The following is a 15903-nucleotide window of genomic DNA, read 5'->3' as shown; positions in this document are numbered from 1 at the left end:
TCCTGTAAGCTGGCTCTGGCCTCCGCCAGTGACTGTGGCCTTGGGCATTTTATTTAATGTCTGTGAGCCTCAATTCCTCATCGGTGAGATGGGAATAATAAACTGCTCACAGGTAGGCAGCTGAGGGGATGAAATAAAAGCACAGACATGTACCCCCGGCAGCTCCTGGCATGGAATAGGGGCTCCCCTCTGCGGGCCCAGGGCCTGCCCTCCCAGGACTCACTAAAGGTGTCTTGACCAGGCCACTAGAGGAAGGTTGAGTTTCATTCTCAGTTCTGAACAAAGACCTCTAGGGACAGACAGACAGTCCCACACAATACGGCTCTGAAAGGGCTGGGCAAGGCGGGGCGGGCAGGGCTCCACTCACATCTCCTGCTGACCCAGCCGGGGGAAGGCTGCAGGCGCCAAGCTGGCTGCTCTACCCCGGCCCAGAGGCTCACTGGGGTCTGGGCTCAGGGCTCCTCGAGTGCTGGCGGCTTCTCCAGCCGCCTCCCGAGACCCGAGTTCTGGCCTCAGTTCTGCAGGGAGCTACCTCCGGGAGCTGGGCCAACTCACTCTACCCGCTGGGCCTCAGGGTCACCCTACCCCCTATGGTTGTAAGGAGCCAACAAGGTCAGCTCACGGGGCGGGGGGGGGGGGGGGGCGCACTGTGACCACCTCCTGTCTGCTCCACGTGGTGTCCCTGGCCTCAGTTTACCTCTCCAGTCTTGTGTGCTGCCTGAAGGAGTGGCCTCATGACTGAGAAAGAGAATGCCTGGGAGGTGCCTGGCACAAAGCTTGGCACACGAGGCCAGTGAGTGCCACCGATGACAATCTCCGTGCTTTGAATAATCGTAACGTGAATGATCAGAATGACCATTCCAACCTCTTGGGGTCTCTTCCCTTCTCCCCTGGTTTACTAAAACCCTCCACATTAGCACTTTCCGCCCCTGAAGTCCCCGAGGCTGGGGTGCAGAGTTCTTCTGCGAATCAGATGGCCTTCCGCCCAGTTCTCTCACGCAGCCCCCTTCACGGAGGCCGCCTTCCTAACGCGCTTGGTTTGCCGCTGGGTGTCAGCACAGGAGGTTGACGGCCTTGTCCCCCTGCCCCCAAAGCAGGAATTCTACCGCAAGAGCGGCGTCTCGGAACCTCAGAGAGAAGGGTAGCTTTCTCCTGCTTACCACTGTGCTCGAAGACACGGGCCACCTCACAGTGCAGTGAGCTCCCCGCCTGGCCGTGTGGCGCAGGGGGCTGGGCGTCCGTCACCCCGCGCACCGAAAGGTTGCTGGTTTGATTCTCGGTTGCGGGCTTAATCCCCGGTGGGAGGGTGTGCAGGAGGCAGCCAATCGATTTCTCTCTCACATTGATGTTTCTCTCGCTCTCTCTCCCTTCCTCTCTCTCTAAAAGTCAATTTAAAAATCTTTTTTTTTTAAAAAGCAGTGAGCTCCCCGACACCAGAACATTCAAGTGAAGTTGGCGCCTTCCTAGAAGGAAGCTGGGGAGGGACCGCGTGGGCGGGACTCCATCTCCCTGTCCATCTGCATTCACACCGCCTGGCACGCAGCCCTCTCTCCAAACCACTTGCTGAAGAAACCACTGCCTGGGTGGGAAGCTGGTTTGGGGGCCACGGATGATCTTTCCAAGCCGATTCTACTTGTTTTTAAATAGAGTTAAGCTTAAGGAATGTGGGTGTTGGGAAGCATTCATTCCATCTCGAAGGATACAAGGAAATGCTGCTGCTCACGCATGTAGGGCTCTCCTGGGCATGGCCGGCAGCTGGGAGCCCCCAAAGGCCACGGGGGTCAGGGCTAGGACGGCATGTGCTCATCCCATGACGAGGAACAGAGTGTGGTATGAAGGGGCGTCTGTGAGCGGAGGGAAGGCTGGGGTGGGGAAGGGTGAGGAAAAGCGAGTGGCCTTACCGGTCTGCCACTTTCCACGCGGTGGGAGCGACCGTATTCGAAGTGATTGGCGCAACCGTGGTCTGGGCAGCCTCCCGGGTGGCCCCAGCAAACCTCTGCAGGTAGGTGGTATAGAAGGACCTGGACTCCATGAGCCTGCGAGGGAAGAGCGCCATGGGGGGAGGCGGTGAGTACAGACACACGGAACCCGGAGCTAACTCACGGCAGGCGCGGAGGCAGGGGCTCATGGGACAGAACGTTTACTGAGAAATATGTGCACTTGGTTCAGTCTCAGCCACAGTGAGGTCAAAGCCGGGGCACCTCTGCCTCACTCAACCTTCCTGCTCACTGTTCACGCTGATGACAAGTCCCACGTGGGAACGCAGCTTGCCTGCCCTGAGGGGCGTGGGGCCGAGCACCTCTGGGCCTTGGTCCTGCCCAGCGACAGGACGGCACCTCCCCCAGAGACCGAAGGTGCAAAGTGGCGATGACACAAGGAAGCTGCCGCTCACACACTTGCTCTGAGGTGCCTGCCGGGGGGGACATTGCTCCCCAAGGAAGTCAAGGAAGTCTCATAGGTGGTTTTTAAAAACTAGCAACAAATAAACCAGTAACGTTCTCAAATCCTTTTGATTCCCTTCTCGCTCCTGATAGAGAGGAGTTCACGGGGAGGCGGTGTCCCCTGGCCTGGGCCCTGGGGAGGCGGCTGAGAGGACAGTGGCGGTGTGAGGGGACCCCGGGGAGCTGTGTGAGGGGACCCCGGGGAGCTGTGTGAGGGGACCCGGGGAGCTGGCATCGGGAAGCATCGCTTTCCACTCCGCTGACCTGGCCGATGTGTATCAATGAGCAGATGGCTCGGAAGCAGCATCGTCACAAACAATTTTCCCCTCCACCAGCTCCCAGTGAGGAAACAATGCCCTCTCCCCGCCAGGACGGGAGCTTTCTGGGCCTGCGCAGAGGAGGAGTCCCTCCTGTCCCCTGTGACTGCCGTACTTCCTCCCCCGTCAGAGCGCTCTGACACCCTCTGGCCCAGGCTGCCTGGTGATCGGGCCAGCGGGGCAAGTGGCCGCCCTGCTCAGCCTCAGCGCGGGGTGGCACTAATGGCCCAGAGGGACAGCTCACTGGGCACCTCCAGCGAGCCTCGATCTCCCGGCCCTCGAGCTCCTGCTGGCAGGGCCAGGCTGACATCAATCATCGGCCCGGCGAGGGCACCGAGGCACCATCTGGCACCATTTAACGGGCCATTCAGCAGCGGGAGCCTGACAGGGGCTGCGGGTGGCCTGATTGTTTTCTCTTGGCATTTTGGAACTGGCTATTGTCTGGCTCCTAATGAACTTTTCTGCAATTAGAAAACCAAAGGGAGGGAGGGTCAGGCACACTTGAGTGCCTGCCAGGCCTGCAGCCTGCCAACGCGTCTGTCTGGACAGAGGCGGGAGGACGGGGCAGGGCTGCGGTGGGGATGGTGCCGAAGCACCACGCGGGGCGTGCCAGGGGCCTGCGGCCGGACGCCTGGGCTGGGGTCTGAGGACGGCCTTCTGGGCCAACTCCTGGCTGTGGAGACACCGTCCCACACCCACAGGCAGACACCGGCTTCTCCTGCAGAGGGCGCTTCTCGCCTGCCCATGGGCTCCTCAGAGGATTCCTGGGGAAGAACTGTCAGCCCCTGAGAAAGGCCGGGCGGCAGGCTCTCGGGGCAGGAAGGAGGGATGGGCACAGGGAGGGAGGGAGGAGACTGGGCAGAGAGACCACACTCACACAGGAACCCGGGAGGCAGAGCCATTCCGAAACAGCAGGTAGCAGGATGGGAAGTCGGTGACGCCGAACTTGCTCACCACGTCGCCCTCCGTGTTGAGGACCCTGCGCACCGCAATGCCTTCGCGCTGGGACAGGTCCAGAATCACCTGCAGAGACAGTCAGACATCTGGGGGCCGCGCCGTTGGGCAGAGGGAGCCCTGCACGCACCTGGCTGGCAGCTCCATCCACTCCACACCTTTCACATGATAGACTACTGTGGTGAGTGAGAGTCTCCGGCCACCAACCAAATCCACGCCAGAGGTAACAAGAGCCACACACTGCCTACGGGGGGGGCGGGGCTGGAACTGCGCACGCCACACACCCTGAACCTCCCAGGACAGCCCCAATTTAACATCATCTTCTTCCCCACGAAAGCAATTCGTAAAAGGCAAAATGGAACGTGGGTTCATTTTACGCTTGTTCTCATCAGGTTTTCTAGCTATAATCCAAGTCAGAAAAACATACTGAGTCCGTCATGACGGTTTTATCTTTAGAAAGAAGTAGGAAGGGGAAAAGGATCTTAGCGAACATCAACTGGGTATGTGTTACGTGCTGTATACAGGCTGCTTCATTTAGTCTTTAAAACATCACCATGCAACAGGAACGGCCGCAGACCAGGCTGCCTGGGTTGGAACCCTGGCCCCACTGGCTTAAACCTCTCCCCGACTCAATTTCCTGGCTTGCAGAATTATAATAACAACACCAACGTTAGAGGACTGAATAGGTTAATTTTATAAGCGTGCTCGTGACAATGACCAGCAAACAGTAGGTGCTGTAAGGATTCATTTAAAAAAAAAAAAAAGAAGAAGAAACTATTGTAGATGAGGAAACGGAGGCTCAGAGGTGAACCCGTGTTTCCAGGTCACACAGCCAGCGAGCGCAATCGGGCTGCAAAGCCTGGGCCCGCCCCCTCCGGCCTCTCAGATGAATAACCAGCCCTGAGAACCTCTGCATGGACAGGCTACAGGGGGCCCTGTTCCTGGTTACTCTGGGGACGTGGGGGAGAGAGGGAGAAGAGCTGATCCCAATGAACATGTATCCGTCACTTGCATGTGACAGGCATGACCCCTGGCCTGGGACCCCGGGAGGGTCAGGCATGTCTCCACACAGCTCCCGGTGCTTCCCTTCTCGGGGCGAAGGGCCTGCAGACACCGCAGAGCTCTCAGCTGAGCTTGATGAGTGTCAGGAGGAAAGCCACTCAGAGCCAACAGCGGTGCTGACCTGCCCCCCTCCACCTCTCTTCCATCCCCGGGCGCTGCCCTGGCACCTCTCCCGTGCACTGGCCCGTCCCACCTTTGCGTCTGGAGAACCCGCACGTGGCCTAGTCCACGGCGGCGGGAAGGACAGCTCCCTGCATTAGGCCAGGGGACTGGATCTTTACCCCGCACCCACTCCGTGCCAGCCACTCAGCGGGCCCTTCTCCTAAGCTGCCTCGGTTGACTTTGCCAACCATCCTCTGAAGAAAGGCAGTTACCACTGCTTTACCGGCAGAGACGTTGAGCAACTTGATCACGACACAGCACGTAAGTGATGGAGCGGAACTGCAAACCCGCCTGGTTCTGTAACTGCCTGCCTGTGCGGGACCCCACTTCCTCAGGAAGGGCTGCATGATCTCTGATGTTATCTCCCCCAACATATTTCACTCCAATTCTACGGGATGAGAGGAGGGCCAGTGTGGAGACGACACGGGCCCTGCAGGCAGGCAGAGCCGGTTCAAAAGGCCTGTGCTGCAAAGTCAATGGCTGTGTGACCTTCGACATGTTACGTGCTCGTCATTGTTAATCGTGACGATTAGCAACTGTGTGTGCCAGCAATCCAAGCCAACGCTCAACAAACTGCAGGTCTTCTCGCGTTTGGTTTCGATGAAGGAGATAAAAACAGACACAGGGACGTAACGTATAGCGTGGTCGGAAACGGTGTATTAACTTGGCACGGTGACAGATGGTAACTAGACTTATGGTGATGACTTAAAAATGTACACAAATGTCAAATCACTGTGCTGTATACCCGAAGCTAACGTAATATTGCATGTCGATTACACTTCGATTAAAAAAAGAAAAATATGTACAAAGGTTTTAAAACAGAAAGACCCATCTCACTCATCTAGGGGAAATAATGAACAACATAGACTGATGAACAAGAACAGACCCAGAAACAAGGAGGCATGGATCAGACTGTCGGGCCTCAGAGGGAAGGTAGGGGAGGATGGGGGTAAAGGGGAGAGATCAATCAAAGGACTTGTGTGCATGCATATGAGCCTAACCAGTGGTTAAGGACAACAGGGGGGTGGGGGCATTCATGGGGAGGGATGTGGGCTGGGAATGGGGGGATGAGGACAAAAATGTGATACCTTAATCAATAAAGAAATTAAAAAAAAGAAAGAAAGAAAAAACACACAGAAAGACCCAGCTCCTGCACTTCCCGTTTCTCCCAGCAGGGGTCAGGCCAGTGCTGGGTTCATAAGTGCACGTGAAAGAGACCTAAGAATTTGGGGGACAGCCCTGCTCCTGAACTCACTGGGCTCTCCCGCAAGGGGTATCCAGGAGTTACAAAGACCCCGAGGGCAGCTCACCTCTCTACCCAGGTAGGAGCCTTCCTTTTCAAAGATCAGGGCCAGGTACTCTTCGTCGTTTCTTGCAAAGAACCCATTAATCTCCTCCAGCCTGCAAGAGACAAGGCTGGCCGTCACTCCACAGCTGGTGGGAATGACGCAGAAGTGCGGGTGACACCAGCTGACACTGGGCTACAAATACAGACACACCAACCTCCTCGACTCAAGACTTCCTGGAGGTCACCCCCCGCCCCCCGCCTGTGCTCCAGGGGGGGTAAACCAAACCCTTAGTCACAAAGGACGGTGCCCCTTACCGAACCCTGGTTCTTCACCTCACCCACCTGGTGGATCTGCTTCGCCATCCTGTCTCTTTACGAGTCAGGAGAGAGTAGGGGGTGGCCTGGGGAGGAGGACTGGGAAGGGACACCTGGAGGCCAGCTGTCTCCAAGTTCTGGGTAAGGCCCAGGCTTAGTGAATATGGGTTCTGTTGGCTCCTAAGAGACTGGCGATGAGTGCCCACCAGAGACGAGCCTTGATCTGTGGCAAGTCACTACCAACCGGGGGATCTGCTCCTTCCTCTCCTAGAGAAGGCGTACGAAAGGAACCGAAGAACCGGAAAGTCCTCGGCACAGGAGCCCGCCGACGCTATCTAATCCAACCTCCTCGTTTTAAGATGAGGAAACTGAGCACCGGTGGAGATTAATAAGGTGGCACATTTTATTATGTCCCCAAATCGGAGAAATAAGCTACCGGTTACTTTCATAACTCGAAGTTCAACAGAAAATAAATGCCACAAACAAAAATGACTTGTCTGCTAGCTCTACGTAAGAGCAGAACATATCACACATGCCTAAGAGGCCCGCAGTGAGATGCAGGTGACATGGCATACGTCTTCCTTCTGCCCCCAACCTGACAACCGGGTTCCCGCCACCGGTGATGTGGTGGCGATCACCTCGGAACAGAGGGCACCACGTGGGGCCAGCACTGGCGCCCAGCCTAGCGATGGCACTAACGGGGATGGGGCCAGAGTGTACCCATCAGCGGGTGGAAGGAGGTGCGGCTCTGGCCCCCACCTCTCTGGCACGTCCGTTTGTGCTGTCACTGGGCAGGGCTCCAGCACTGGTCCCCGTGTTCCACGGGGGGGTTGTCCTAACTGTCCACAGAGAGGAAGACCTATAGGTTGACAACTGCACCTACCAACCCAACTCACAGGACTCCTCGTTTTTCCCAAGTCCCCCTCCTCCGGGGGCCTCACGGAGACCCTGTGGACCCAGCACGTCGTCCTGGTGTGGGGTGGGCCCCAGGAAACACCCAGGCCAAGCCTGGACCCTGCTGCTTACTTCTTCCATTTCTCAATGATCGTGTCTCGCCAAAACCGGTTTGGCTCAGTGGATAGAGCGTCGGCCTGCGGACTGAAAGGTCCCAGGTTCGATTCCGGTCAAGGGCATGTACCTTGGTTGCGGGCACATCCCCAGTAGGGGGTGTGCAGGAGGCAGCTGATCGATGATTCTCTCTCATCGATGTTTCTAACTCTCTATCCCTCTCTCTTCCTCTCTGTAAAAAATCAATAAAATATATTAAAAAAAAAACAAAATGATCGTGTCTCTGTCTCTCATTTTCTCACATCCCTCGCGGCGCATTTTCAGCACCTCCTTGTCTTAGGAAAGAGGCAATCCTGGAAGCCCGCCTGGGACGCAGAGACAGGCCCCCAGCCAGCGGGCCTGACCCTCGGCAGTCCGGGGAGCAGAGTCTCACCCCACCCCAGTCACAGCCGCTGCTCAGAAAAAAAATCACCTTCACTTCACAGGCGCCAGGACCAACCTGGGTCCCCTCCCTGCTACCCCACCACCACCACCCTCTCGCCTCTAGGCCTGTGGTCCGGGCCCACCCTGCCCCGAACCCCGTACCCGGTCGGCTCCAGTGGAGGGCAGGCGGGGGGCCACGTGGCACTGTGGGTCTCCAGGGCGTCGATGAGCCTCTCCCGCAGCGCCTGCATATCCGCTCCAGCCACTGCGGACGAAGACGGACACGGGGAGGGGCGTGAGGAGAGAGAGGGGGTCCGGCGCCCCTGTCAGCGTCACCCCCAGAAACAAAGGGCCCAGGAAGAGCAGAGCGTGTCAGGCCTGCCCTGTACTCACCGCCCTGCGCTACGCAGGGAACTCCTCCCTCAGGGGGCGGGAAAGAGTCCCTCAGACCCGAGGCCCTCCTGTCGGGCCCGCACCTCCGATGCCAACCCCTGACATTTAGGGTGATCCTGGGAACAGGGGACCCTCCCCGCTCCCGGGACCCTGGATAGGCCAATATGGAAGGGCAGCTGGAAAACACAACCGCGTCTTTCCGCCGGGGAGCTCCTCCCTCTGCAGACCTGGCTGCGCTTCTGTCCCAGCAGAGGCCCCGGGACAGAGGGAGGCAGGAGAGGAAGCCGTCGCCAACGCCCACAGGCCATCGGCAGCCGGGACACCCACCTGCCAGCGTCGCTCCCGGGCCACTCTTGGAAAAGGCCTTGAAGAACTGGAAACAAACACACGGGCAGAGTCAGTGAGTGGCAGGTGCGGCCGAGGGCCAACGGGGTGCCGCATGGAGCTGCGCTCAGACCCGGCTGCTCACGGAACTGGCGGCTCCGGGCCAAGAACCTAAGCTGGTGAGCGCCAGTTTCTTCACGTGGAAAAGCCGATGGAGCTGGACGGGGACTTCCTTCCCTCTCCTCCCACCCCCCTACCCCCGTCCTCACATCCAACCCCTAACCCACAGCCTGAGGCACCGCGGAGGCTGGAGGCCGCCGCCCACACGCTTGGCGGCAGGCGGACGGCCTCACAAAGCCCCAGAGCCAGCAGAACAGCCGGGAGGGAGGATGTGCTACGTGAACGACTAGGAAGACCATGGCTGTTTTCCCTCGCAGACCCACGTGAACACAAAGGGAAGTGAGGTCAGCCGCCCGCGGAGGCCGCCGGTCCTTGTCCCTGGTCTGGGGAAAGGGGCTCGGAGGCTGCTGTCTCTGTCCACTCCACGCCCCACCTGGCTCAGCCGACGCCCCCCGTTCGGTCCCGCTGAAGGCTGAGCCCGAGCCTCTGAAGAAACAAGTCTTGTCCGACCGAGACAGACCTACTGGACTCACAGCTTTGCCCTTCTCCCATGTACATGACACTCCAGGCCCCGTCTGTCACTCTTGGGTGAGAGGACAGACAGACGGAGGTAAGAGAGCTGCCACGGTTCAGTTGTCCTGGCAACAGCCACGGACCTGCCGGGAAAGAGCCCGCGGGCCGGGAAGAGGACTTCTCCCGAGGTCCCTGACCCCGGGGCCACCGGTGAACACCTCTGGCCTCTGCCTCCAACAGGGTGGCCAGCTGGCCTTGCCCCCGGCTGGTGGTGGAGCGCAGGCCCCGGGGTCTGCCGGGCCGGGTTCCGGGCCTGGCTCTGCTACACCCCGGCTGTGTGACCTTGGGCAATCATTAACCTCCCTGAGCCGACTCCTCATGAAAGCGAGGATGACACCATAGACCTCGAAGAACGGCTGCGAGGAGTCAATGATAACACATCTAAAGAGCTTAGTACGGTGCCTGGCAAATACAGTAAAGGGGTCACGAAATGTCATCATCGTCATCATCATCATCATCCCTCCCCTTGTTCCTACCTCTTACACACCAGGGAACACGGACCACCTGGCCCTTGTTTGTAGGCAGAACACTCAAATCCCGAGGCCACCTGCCCCACCCGAGGAACGGAGATGCGAGAAGCCGCCCATCTCTCCCCACCTGCAACCTTCCCTGCCCCCTGGGACCTCACCTGCACCTAACCCCACGCACCGCCTTCGTCTCGCGAGAACATTAACGGAAACTTCCACTCTGGGTGAGAACCACCACTGGTACTGTCCACTCCACGCCCCACCTGGCTCAGCCGACGCCCCCGGTGCCACGTACAGCTCAGTGTTTCTAATGGAGTTCTTTGCAGGGACTGAACACGTGTGGAATTCACGAAGTCACATGTTCGCCTAACCCTGGAGAAAACGATCACCGATGTCTTGGACTGTGACATGAGATCAAACAGGAAAGCATGTGCAGGCGTTGTTCATGGGCTGACATGGCGTCTCAGAAACAAAATTAAAAATGCACCTCTCTGTGGTGCGGGGTGCTCACACACAGTCACCCAGGGGCTGATCCTTACAGCTGTGGTTTCCATGGCGATGGCACCCCTTTACATACAGACAGACCAGACCGCGGCTTGTTCCACAGGCAGGAGACACTCCTGGCATCGCGAAGCCTGGCGCCGCTGGCGTTCCCAGGGCTACAGCTGGCACCTTCGGTTGCGGCAAAGGAGCACAGCAACTCTTCCTCACCAGCAGCGGGTTCCGCCTTATCAGACAAGGCGGGCATTACCTCCATCAAAAGGCAGCCTCCCAGACCTTCTGAAGGCCCAGCCGCGGGTGGGCGGGCGGCGTGGAGTCAGACAGGAGCCGGGGTTAGCGAGAGTGACCCAGGGGAACGCAGGGACTCCAGGGAGGGCCCACCTCCTTCCCCTATGCTTCACCCCCCCACACCCCCGCCTTCCCTTCTGTCCTCAGACGCTCCCATCCACCTAGAATAGTGGTCGGCAAACCGCAGCTCGCGAGCCACATGCGGCTCTTTGGCCCCTTGAGTGTGGCTCTTCCACAAAATACCACGTGCGGGCGCGCACGTACAGTGCGATTGAAACTTCGTGGCCCGTGCGCAGAAGTCGGTTTTCGGCTCTCAAAAGAAATTTCAGTCGTTGTGCTGTTGATATTTGGCTCTGTTGACTAATGAGTTTGCCGACCACTGACCTAGAGCCACGTCACCTTGAGCTCCTTAGGAACTTTTCCTATCAATTAATCTCCCCTCTTTCCCCCTTTTCCGCCAGCTTCTCCCCTGTGCCGACCGATGGATGCGGATCCTCCTAATCAAAGCGGTTGTGGGCTTTTCTAAAGAGAAAGGACCAGAGGGGAAGGAGCATGGGAACAGAGGGCGGCCCTCCTTCCTTCCCCAGGTCCGCACTGCCTGGTCCCCGCAGCCAAAAGCTCCAAACCGAACTGCAATCTGCGTCCCTCCTCCCACTTCCCTTCGGCCTCCGTGCCCAGGGCCAGGCCGCGGTGGTGCACTCAGCTGACCGCCTCTGGCCCATCCAGCCGCCTTCCTGCCCCCCGCCGCCGTGTCTGATGCTATCACTGCCTACTCCCCCCACGGCCAGGGTTTGCCATTTTCGTGCCACATCTTCCCGACACTCCCCTCCTGTGCCTCCGGGTCACCACCCTCCCTCGGTTGGCCTGACACTGACCAGGCCTTCTTGGCCACCTTCACGGCCTTCCCCTCGCCCTTGTCCCAGTCTCGCCCTTGACTCCGCTCCTGGGCCCGCAGCCCTCGCCATGCCCTGCCCACAGTCTCTGCCACAGCCACAGGTCAGGTTATGACGCTCTTCTGCTTACAAACCCAGGGAGGCAGCGTCACCATCGAGGGGCTCCCCCTGCGCTCCTGAACGAATGAGTGAACAAATGAACGAGTGAAGGAACGAACGAACCGGAGTGTCCCCCTCGCCAATGTCGTCTACTTTGTCTCAGTGATTTGCCATCCGATCCCTCTGTCTCAGGTCCTCGAGGTCCTAGACTTCTGCTTCTTCCTGGTGTCCTCCCCACAGGGGTCGGGGCAACACCCCCCTTTCTGAGACTGAGTCACCCCTCCCCCAACCTGTTTCTCCACCTCTGTTCCCATCTCACCCAGTGATGTTCCTCCTCCCGGCACTGCCCTCTCCCACAGCCCCTCCCCGAGTCAGCTGGCAAGTTCTGTGGACTTGACCTTTGTGAACCCTCCTCCACAGTCCTCTAGACCAGCCGCCTTGTCCAGACCAGGGCTGGCCCCCTAGCTCCTGGCCCCGTCCTCACTTGGTGCCCGCCCTCAGCAGTTTAAACACGCTCAGTCCTCTCATTCCCCGGCCATCCTCCTCGCTGCCACGCTGCTAACTTCCCTGAGGCAGAATTCTGGTCTGATCGTGTCCCTGCTCCAATCTCTTCCCTGACTCCTCACTGCCAATGAATAATGTCCAGCTCACCACATTCGAGACCTCCCAGGACCTGACCTGACCCCAGGCTTAGCTCCCACTGCGCCCCCCCCTTCCCTCCACTTCACTACAATGGACTTCAACCTGAACTCCCACCCGCCCGCCTGCCCACCTCCCCGCCTGGGGGGCAGGACTGCCCACAGCGTGTTCATCTCTGCAGCCCCACTGTGCCGGGCACAGCGACCGGGGCATGGACGTTACTCAGAGACACCTGTTCAGTTACACTGAGAGTCTCTGCCCTTTGATCATCTTGGAGGCGCACGTAAAAGTCACAGTAAAATCTGGTCCGGGCACATTTCTGTCCTCTTATTACAGCAGCTGTGGGAGGCGTGTGCCCTGCCCAAGGCACGCTGCGGAAACGGGCAATTAGGGCTCCGGCAGCGAGTTTTCTCTTCCCTGGGAGCAGTCAGCACCCGGCCCCTCTCCTCCCGCCGCTTACACAGGAGCGTCTGTCTTCCTCAACCTCGGAGCCGCGGGGAGTCCCCGCATCTCCCCACAGGCAGGAGACCTGCTGGCCTCGGGGAGACCTTTACCAATCCAACCAGGAGCCACTGCCTTGTGGGGGCAAACCAGGGCTGGGTAGGAAGCACACTTTCTAGTGGTGAGCATCAATGGCATGGAAGCCAAGCTTTCAGAACAGGTTTTAAGAAATATAACTGAGGCCCCAAATACCTCAAGGCGAGCCCAGAGGATCTGCAAGCGTAGCCATTCCTACGCTGTGGACAGTCAGCGGAGGAGATGGCGGAAGGGCAGGGGACTGCTGAGTGAGGGCCCTCTCCTTTTCCCAGAGAGGGGCAGGTGACACCTTCCTAGTCCTGTCCCCGCCTGACATCACACCCTCTAGCAGGAGCCACACAAGGTAACGGCCCAGACGCCATCCGACCGGGTGTCCGCACTCCCAGCCTTGAATGCAAGGACCTGCCATGACTGGGCTCCCCCCTTCCTGGCATGACCTCAGCCCTGCGCGTGAGCCTCCGCTCTGGCCCGACCAGTCTTCTCGGCACACCACATCCTTCCCACACAGGCCTTGGCTCTCACCGCCCACCCTGCCCACACTCCTCTCTCCTGGCCCAACCCCACCCGTCCCTCAGCACCAAGCAGAAGCTCCCCTCTCACAGGAAACCCTCGCTGATACTCGAGGGAAAGAGCTCAGTGAGCCAGCAAAGCCCCAGCATTCGCTGCCCACACACCACCCACTGCCTGGCGACTCGATGGCGAGTTCTGTGTCCCTGGGGGCAGGACCTTCGTGTCCGGCCTCTCGGTTCCTGGCCTCTCCCACAATGGTGAGCACGTGCTGTGCACCCGGCAAACACTCACGCAACAGCTGCTGATGGACAGACTGCCTCCAGGGCAGTGCCCACCGCGGAGCCACCAGGAGGCCCGGGGCAGCGGGACGGAAGACAACCAGCGTTTCGCGAACACCAAGTCACACCACATGTCCCAGCACCTCACACGGAAGACCTCACGTCACACTTGGCAACAATCTATTAGGTGGCTATTATCATCCCACTTTTACCGACAGGGAAACTGAGGCCTGTGGCTGGGGCATTCCCAGGTCACATACGGAAAGCAGTGGAGCCACGTCCATTATCTCCTCGAATCTTGCAAAGGGGAGACGTCTGTCCTCTCCCACCCCAGGGCTGCCGGTCCCGGTCATCTCGATCCCACCAGGCCTTTGGCCACCAAGGGCCCTGGTCCATTACCTACTGGGGGGCAGCCCTGTGGCCTATGGCAAAGCCCTTTCCCCCAGAAGTCCCAGCCTCCGGTGCCAAGCGCCGCCCAGAGCCTGCTGGGAACCAGTCCCGCCCTGCACTTTTGTTTTCTCCCAGCTGGGCTCCGGCTCCAGTCTGATGGGCCCGCCCGGCTGCGCCAGGTGTTTGCCAAACAGGCTGGCCTGGTGGAAGCTCCCTGTTTGCTCACGGTGACAAAGGGCAGGAGGCAGAGGAGGGAGACAGTGACACATGGGGCGATGACCTATGTCACTGGGGGTGGCCGGACGCCTGTGTGGGCCTGTCCCCGTCCCATCCGGAACTCGCTCTTCCCCTCTTCCACCCGTGTCCTTCTCCTGGTGCCCTCGCAGCCCGGGAGGGTAGGAGTGAGGGCAGCTCCGGTCCCCAGGGGGCAGCCGACAGGGCGACGGGGCTCTCTCTGGCCGTGCGCCGGCCGGGCCGGCCGCTGGGTCTGCACCTCTTTCCAGGGCACACAGCAGGCACGCTGCCCACCGGCCGGAACCTCTGCCGATCGGGAATCTGCTGGAGTAGTGTTTTCCAAACACTAAACGCCATCTAGCCGTCGGTTGTAAAGTCAATTTGGTGAGGCACAGTATTTTTAACAAATAAACAGAACAGCCCAGCCAGGGTGGCTCAGGGGTGGAGTGTTGACCATGAACCACAGTTCGACTCCCGGTCAGGGCAATGCCCAAGGTCAGGCTCCGTCCCCAATGGGGGGCATAGAGGAAGCAGCCAATTGATGATTCTCTCTCATCACTGATGCTTCTCTCTCTCTCCCTCTCCTTTCCTCTTTGAAATCAGTAACAAATAAAAATATACACAACAGAAAGGATCCATGTGTACAGCACTGAGAATACTGTTTCATGAAACATCTGTTTCCGTGGTAACAGACACCACCTTCTTGGTCTCTGTTAGTGTGCACGCCTCACTGCAGGGCACACTAACCATGTCTGGACGCCTCTGCTCAGGGACTTAGAGCAGAGACCCGCCAGGAGCTTGGCACCCAAGCTAGAGTCCCAAGCTCAGGGCACCGAGCACTCTCCTTGCCGAAACTGACCTCGGGCTCCTCGGGAGAGGCAGGGAGGTCACACCACTGCCTCTGGGGCTCTTAAGAAATGGGCAGATGACTACCGGCCCGGCCACCCAGGCGCTGCCCGTGTGGAGGCAGGGCAAGGTCAGGGCCTTGGCTGACAGCCAGCGGGGCGGTTCAGGAGATGATTAATCACTCGAGGCATTCGGGCTGCGTGTGCTGCGTGACCTGGGTAGGCACCGAGGAGCTTTTAGACGTCCTGGCTGCCTGGCCGCCTCATTCACAACCACTGAGCCCAGCCTCTCCCAGGCAGAAACAGAAAGCCCACGGGCCAGGCCCCACAGAACCCCCACAGGGTGTCTTGACCTGGCCACGGTGCCAGTGCCAGGCCCTTTCCCTGGGCTGAGGCCCCACACCCCCATCCCGGGAGGACTCCCTGCCGCCGCGCTGGCTCCCACAGCGCCCACAGAGCTGCTCACCCTGGCCCGGCAGGGAGCAGAGTGGCCCGTCCTCTCCCCTGGAGAAATTTTCAATATTTTCAGTTCCATATCTTGGGGCCAAGGATAGGGCATGGCCCTGCCAGGGAGATGTTTTAACTGGAAAGGGATGATTTATGAACAATCTCTCTGCTGCCGCCTCTAAATGACAGGGCCGGAGCGGCTGGCTCGCCACGCTGTTCCCCGGACCAGCCTGGCCTCCGCTGACCGGGCATCGGCCTTGACCCTAAGTGGTCACAGCCGGGCGGGAGGGAGCTCCATGGCCGCGGAATCCCCGAACCCCGAGGAACAGAAAGGTCGCACGGAGTCAGAGCTGGACATTGCTGGAGTCTGGGCCTGGCGCCCAGACGAACGGAGT

The 15903-nt window shown here is 59.3% G+C and overlaps 1 protein-coding gene across 2 annotated transcripts in view; it reads right to left on the bottom strand.

Moving 5' to 3' along the window:
* QSOX1 (quiescin sulfhydryl oxidase 1) overlaps positions 1 to 15903 on the bottom strand; it is a 39243-nt gene that overhangs the window by 12804 nt on the left and 10536 nt on the right. For both annotated transcript variants that reach the window (XM_054711861.1, XM_054711860.1), the window contains exons 3-7: positions 8691 to 8736; positions 8133 to 8235; positions 6247 to 6337; positions 3636 to 3781; positions 1902 to 2036 (exon numbers count right to left, since the gene is read on the bottom strand). In XM_054711861.1, the coding sequence (XP_054567836.1) occupies positions 1902 to 2036; positions 3636 to 3781; positions 6247 to 6337; positions 8133 to 8235; positions 8691 to 8736 (521 nt within the window). The remainder of the gene's footprint in view (positions 1 to 1901; positions 2037 to 3635; positions 3782 to 6246; positions 6338 to 8132; positions 8236 to 8690; positions 8737 to 15903) is intronic.

The sequence above is a fragment of the Eptesicus fuscus genome, chromosome 22 (genome assembly GCF_027574615.1).
Source record: "Eptesicus fuscus isolate TK198812 chromosome 22, DD_ASM_mEF_20220401, whole genome shotgun sequence".
In the NCBI taxonomy this organism is placed as follows: Eukaryota; Metazoa; Chordata; class Mammalia; order Chiroptera; family Vespertilionidae; genus Eptesicus; species Eptesicus fuscus.
Note: the sequence above shows the minus strand (reverse complement) of the source record. Positions and strands in the feature narration are given on the sequence as shown.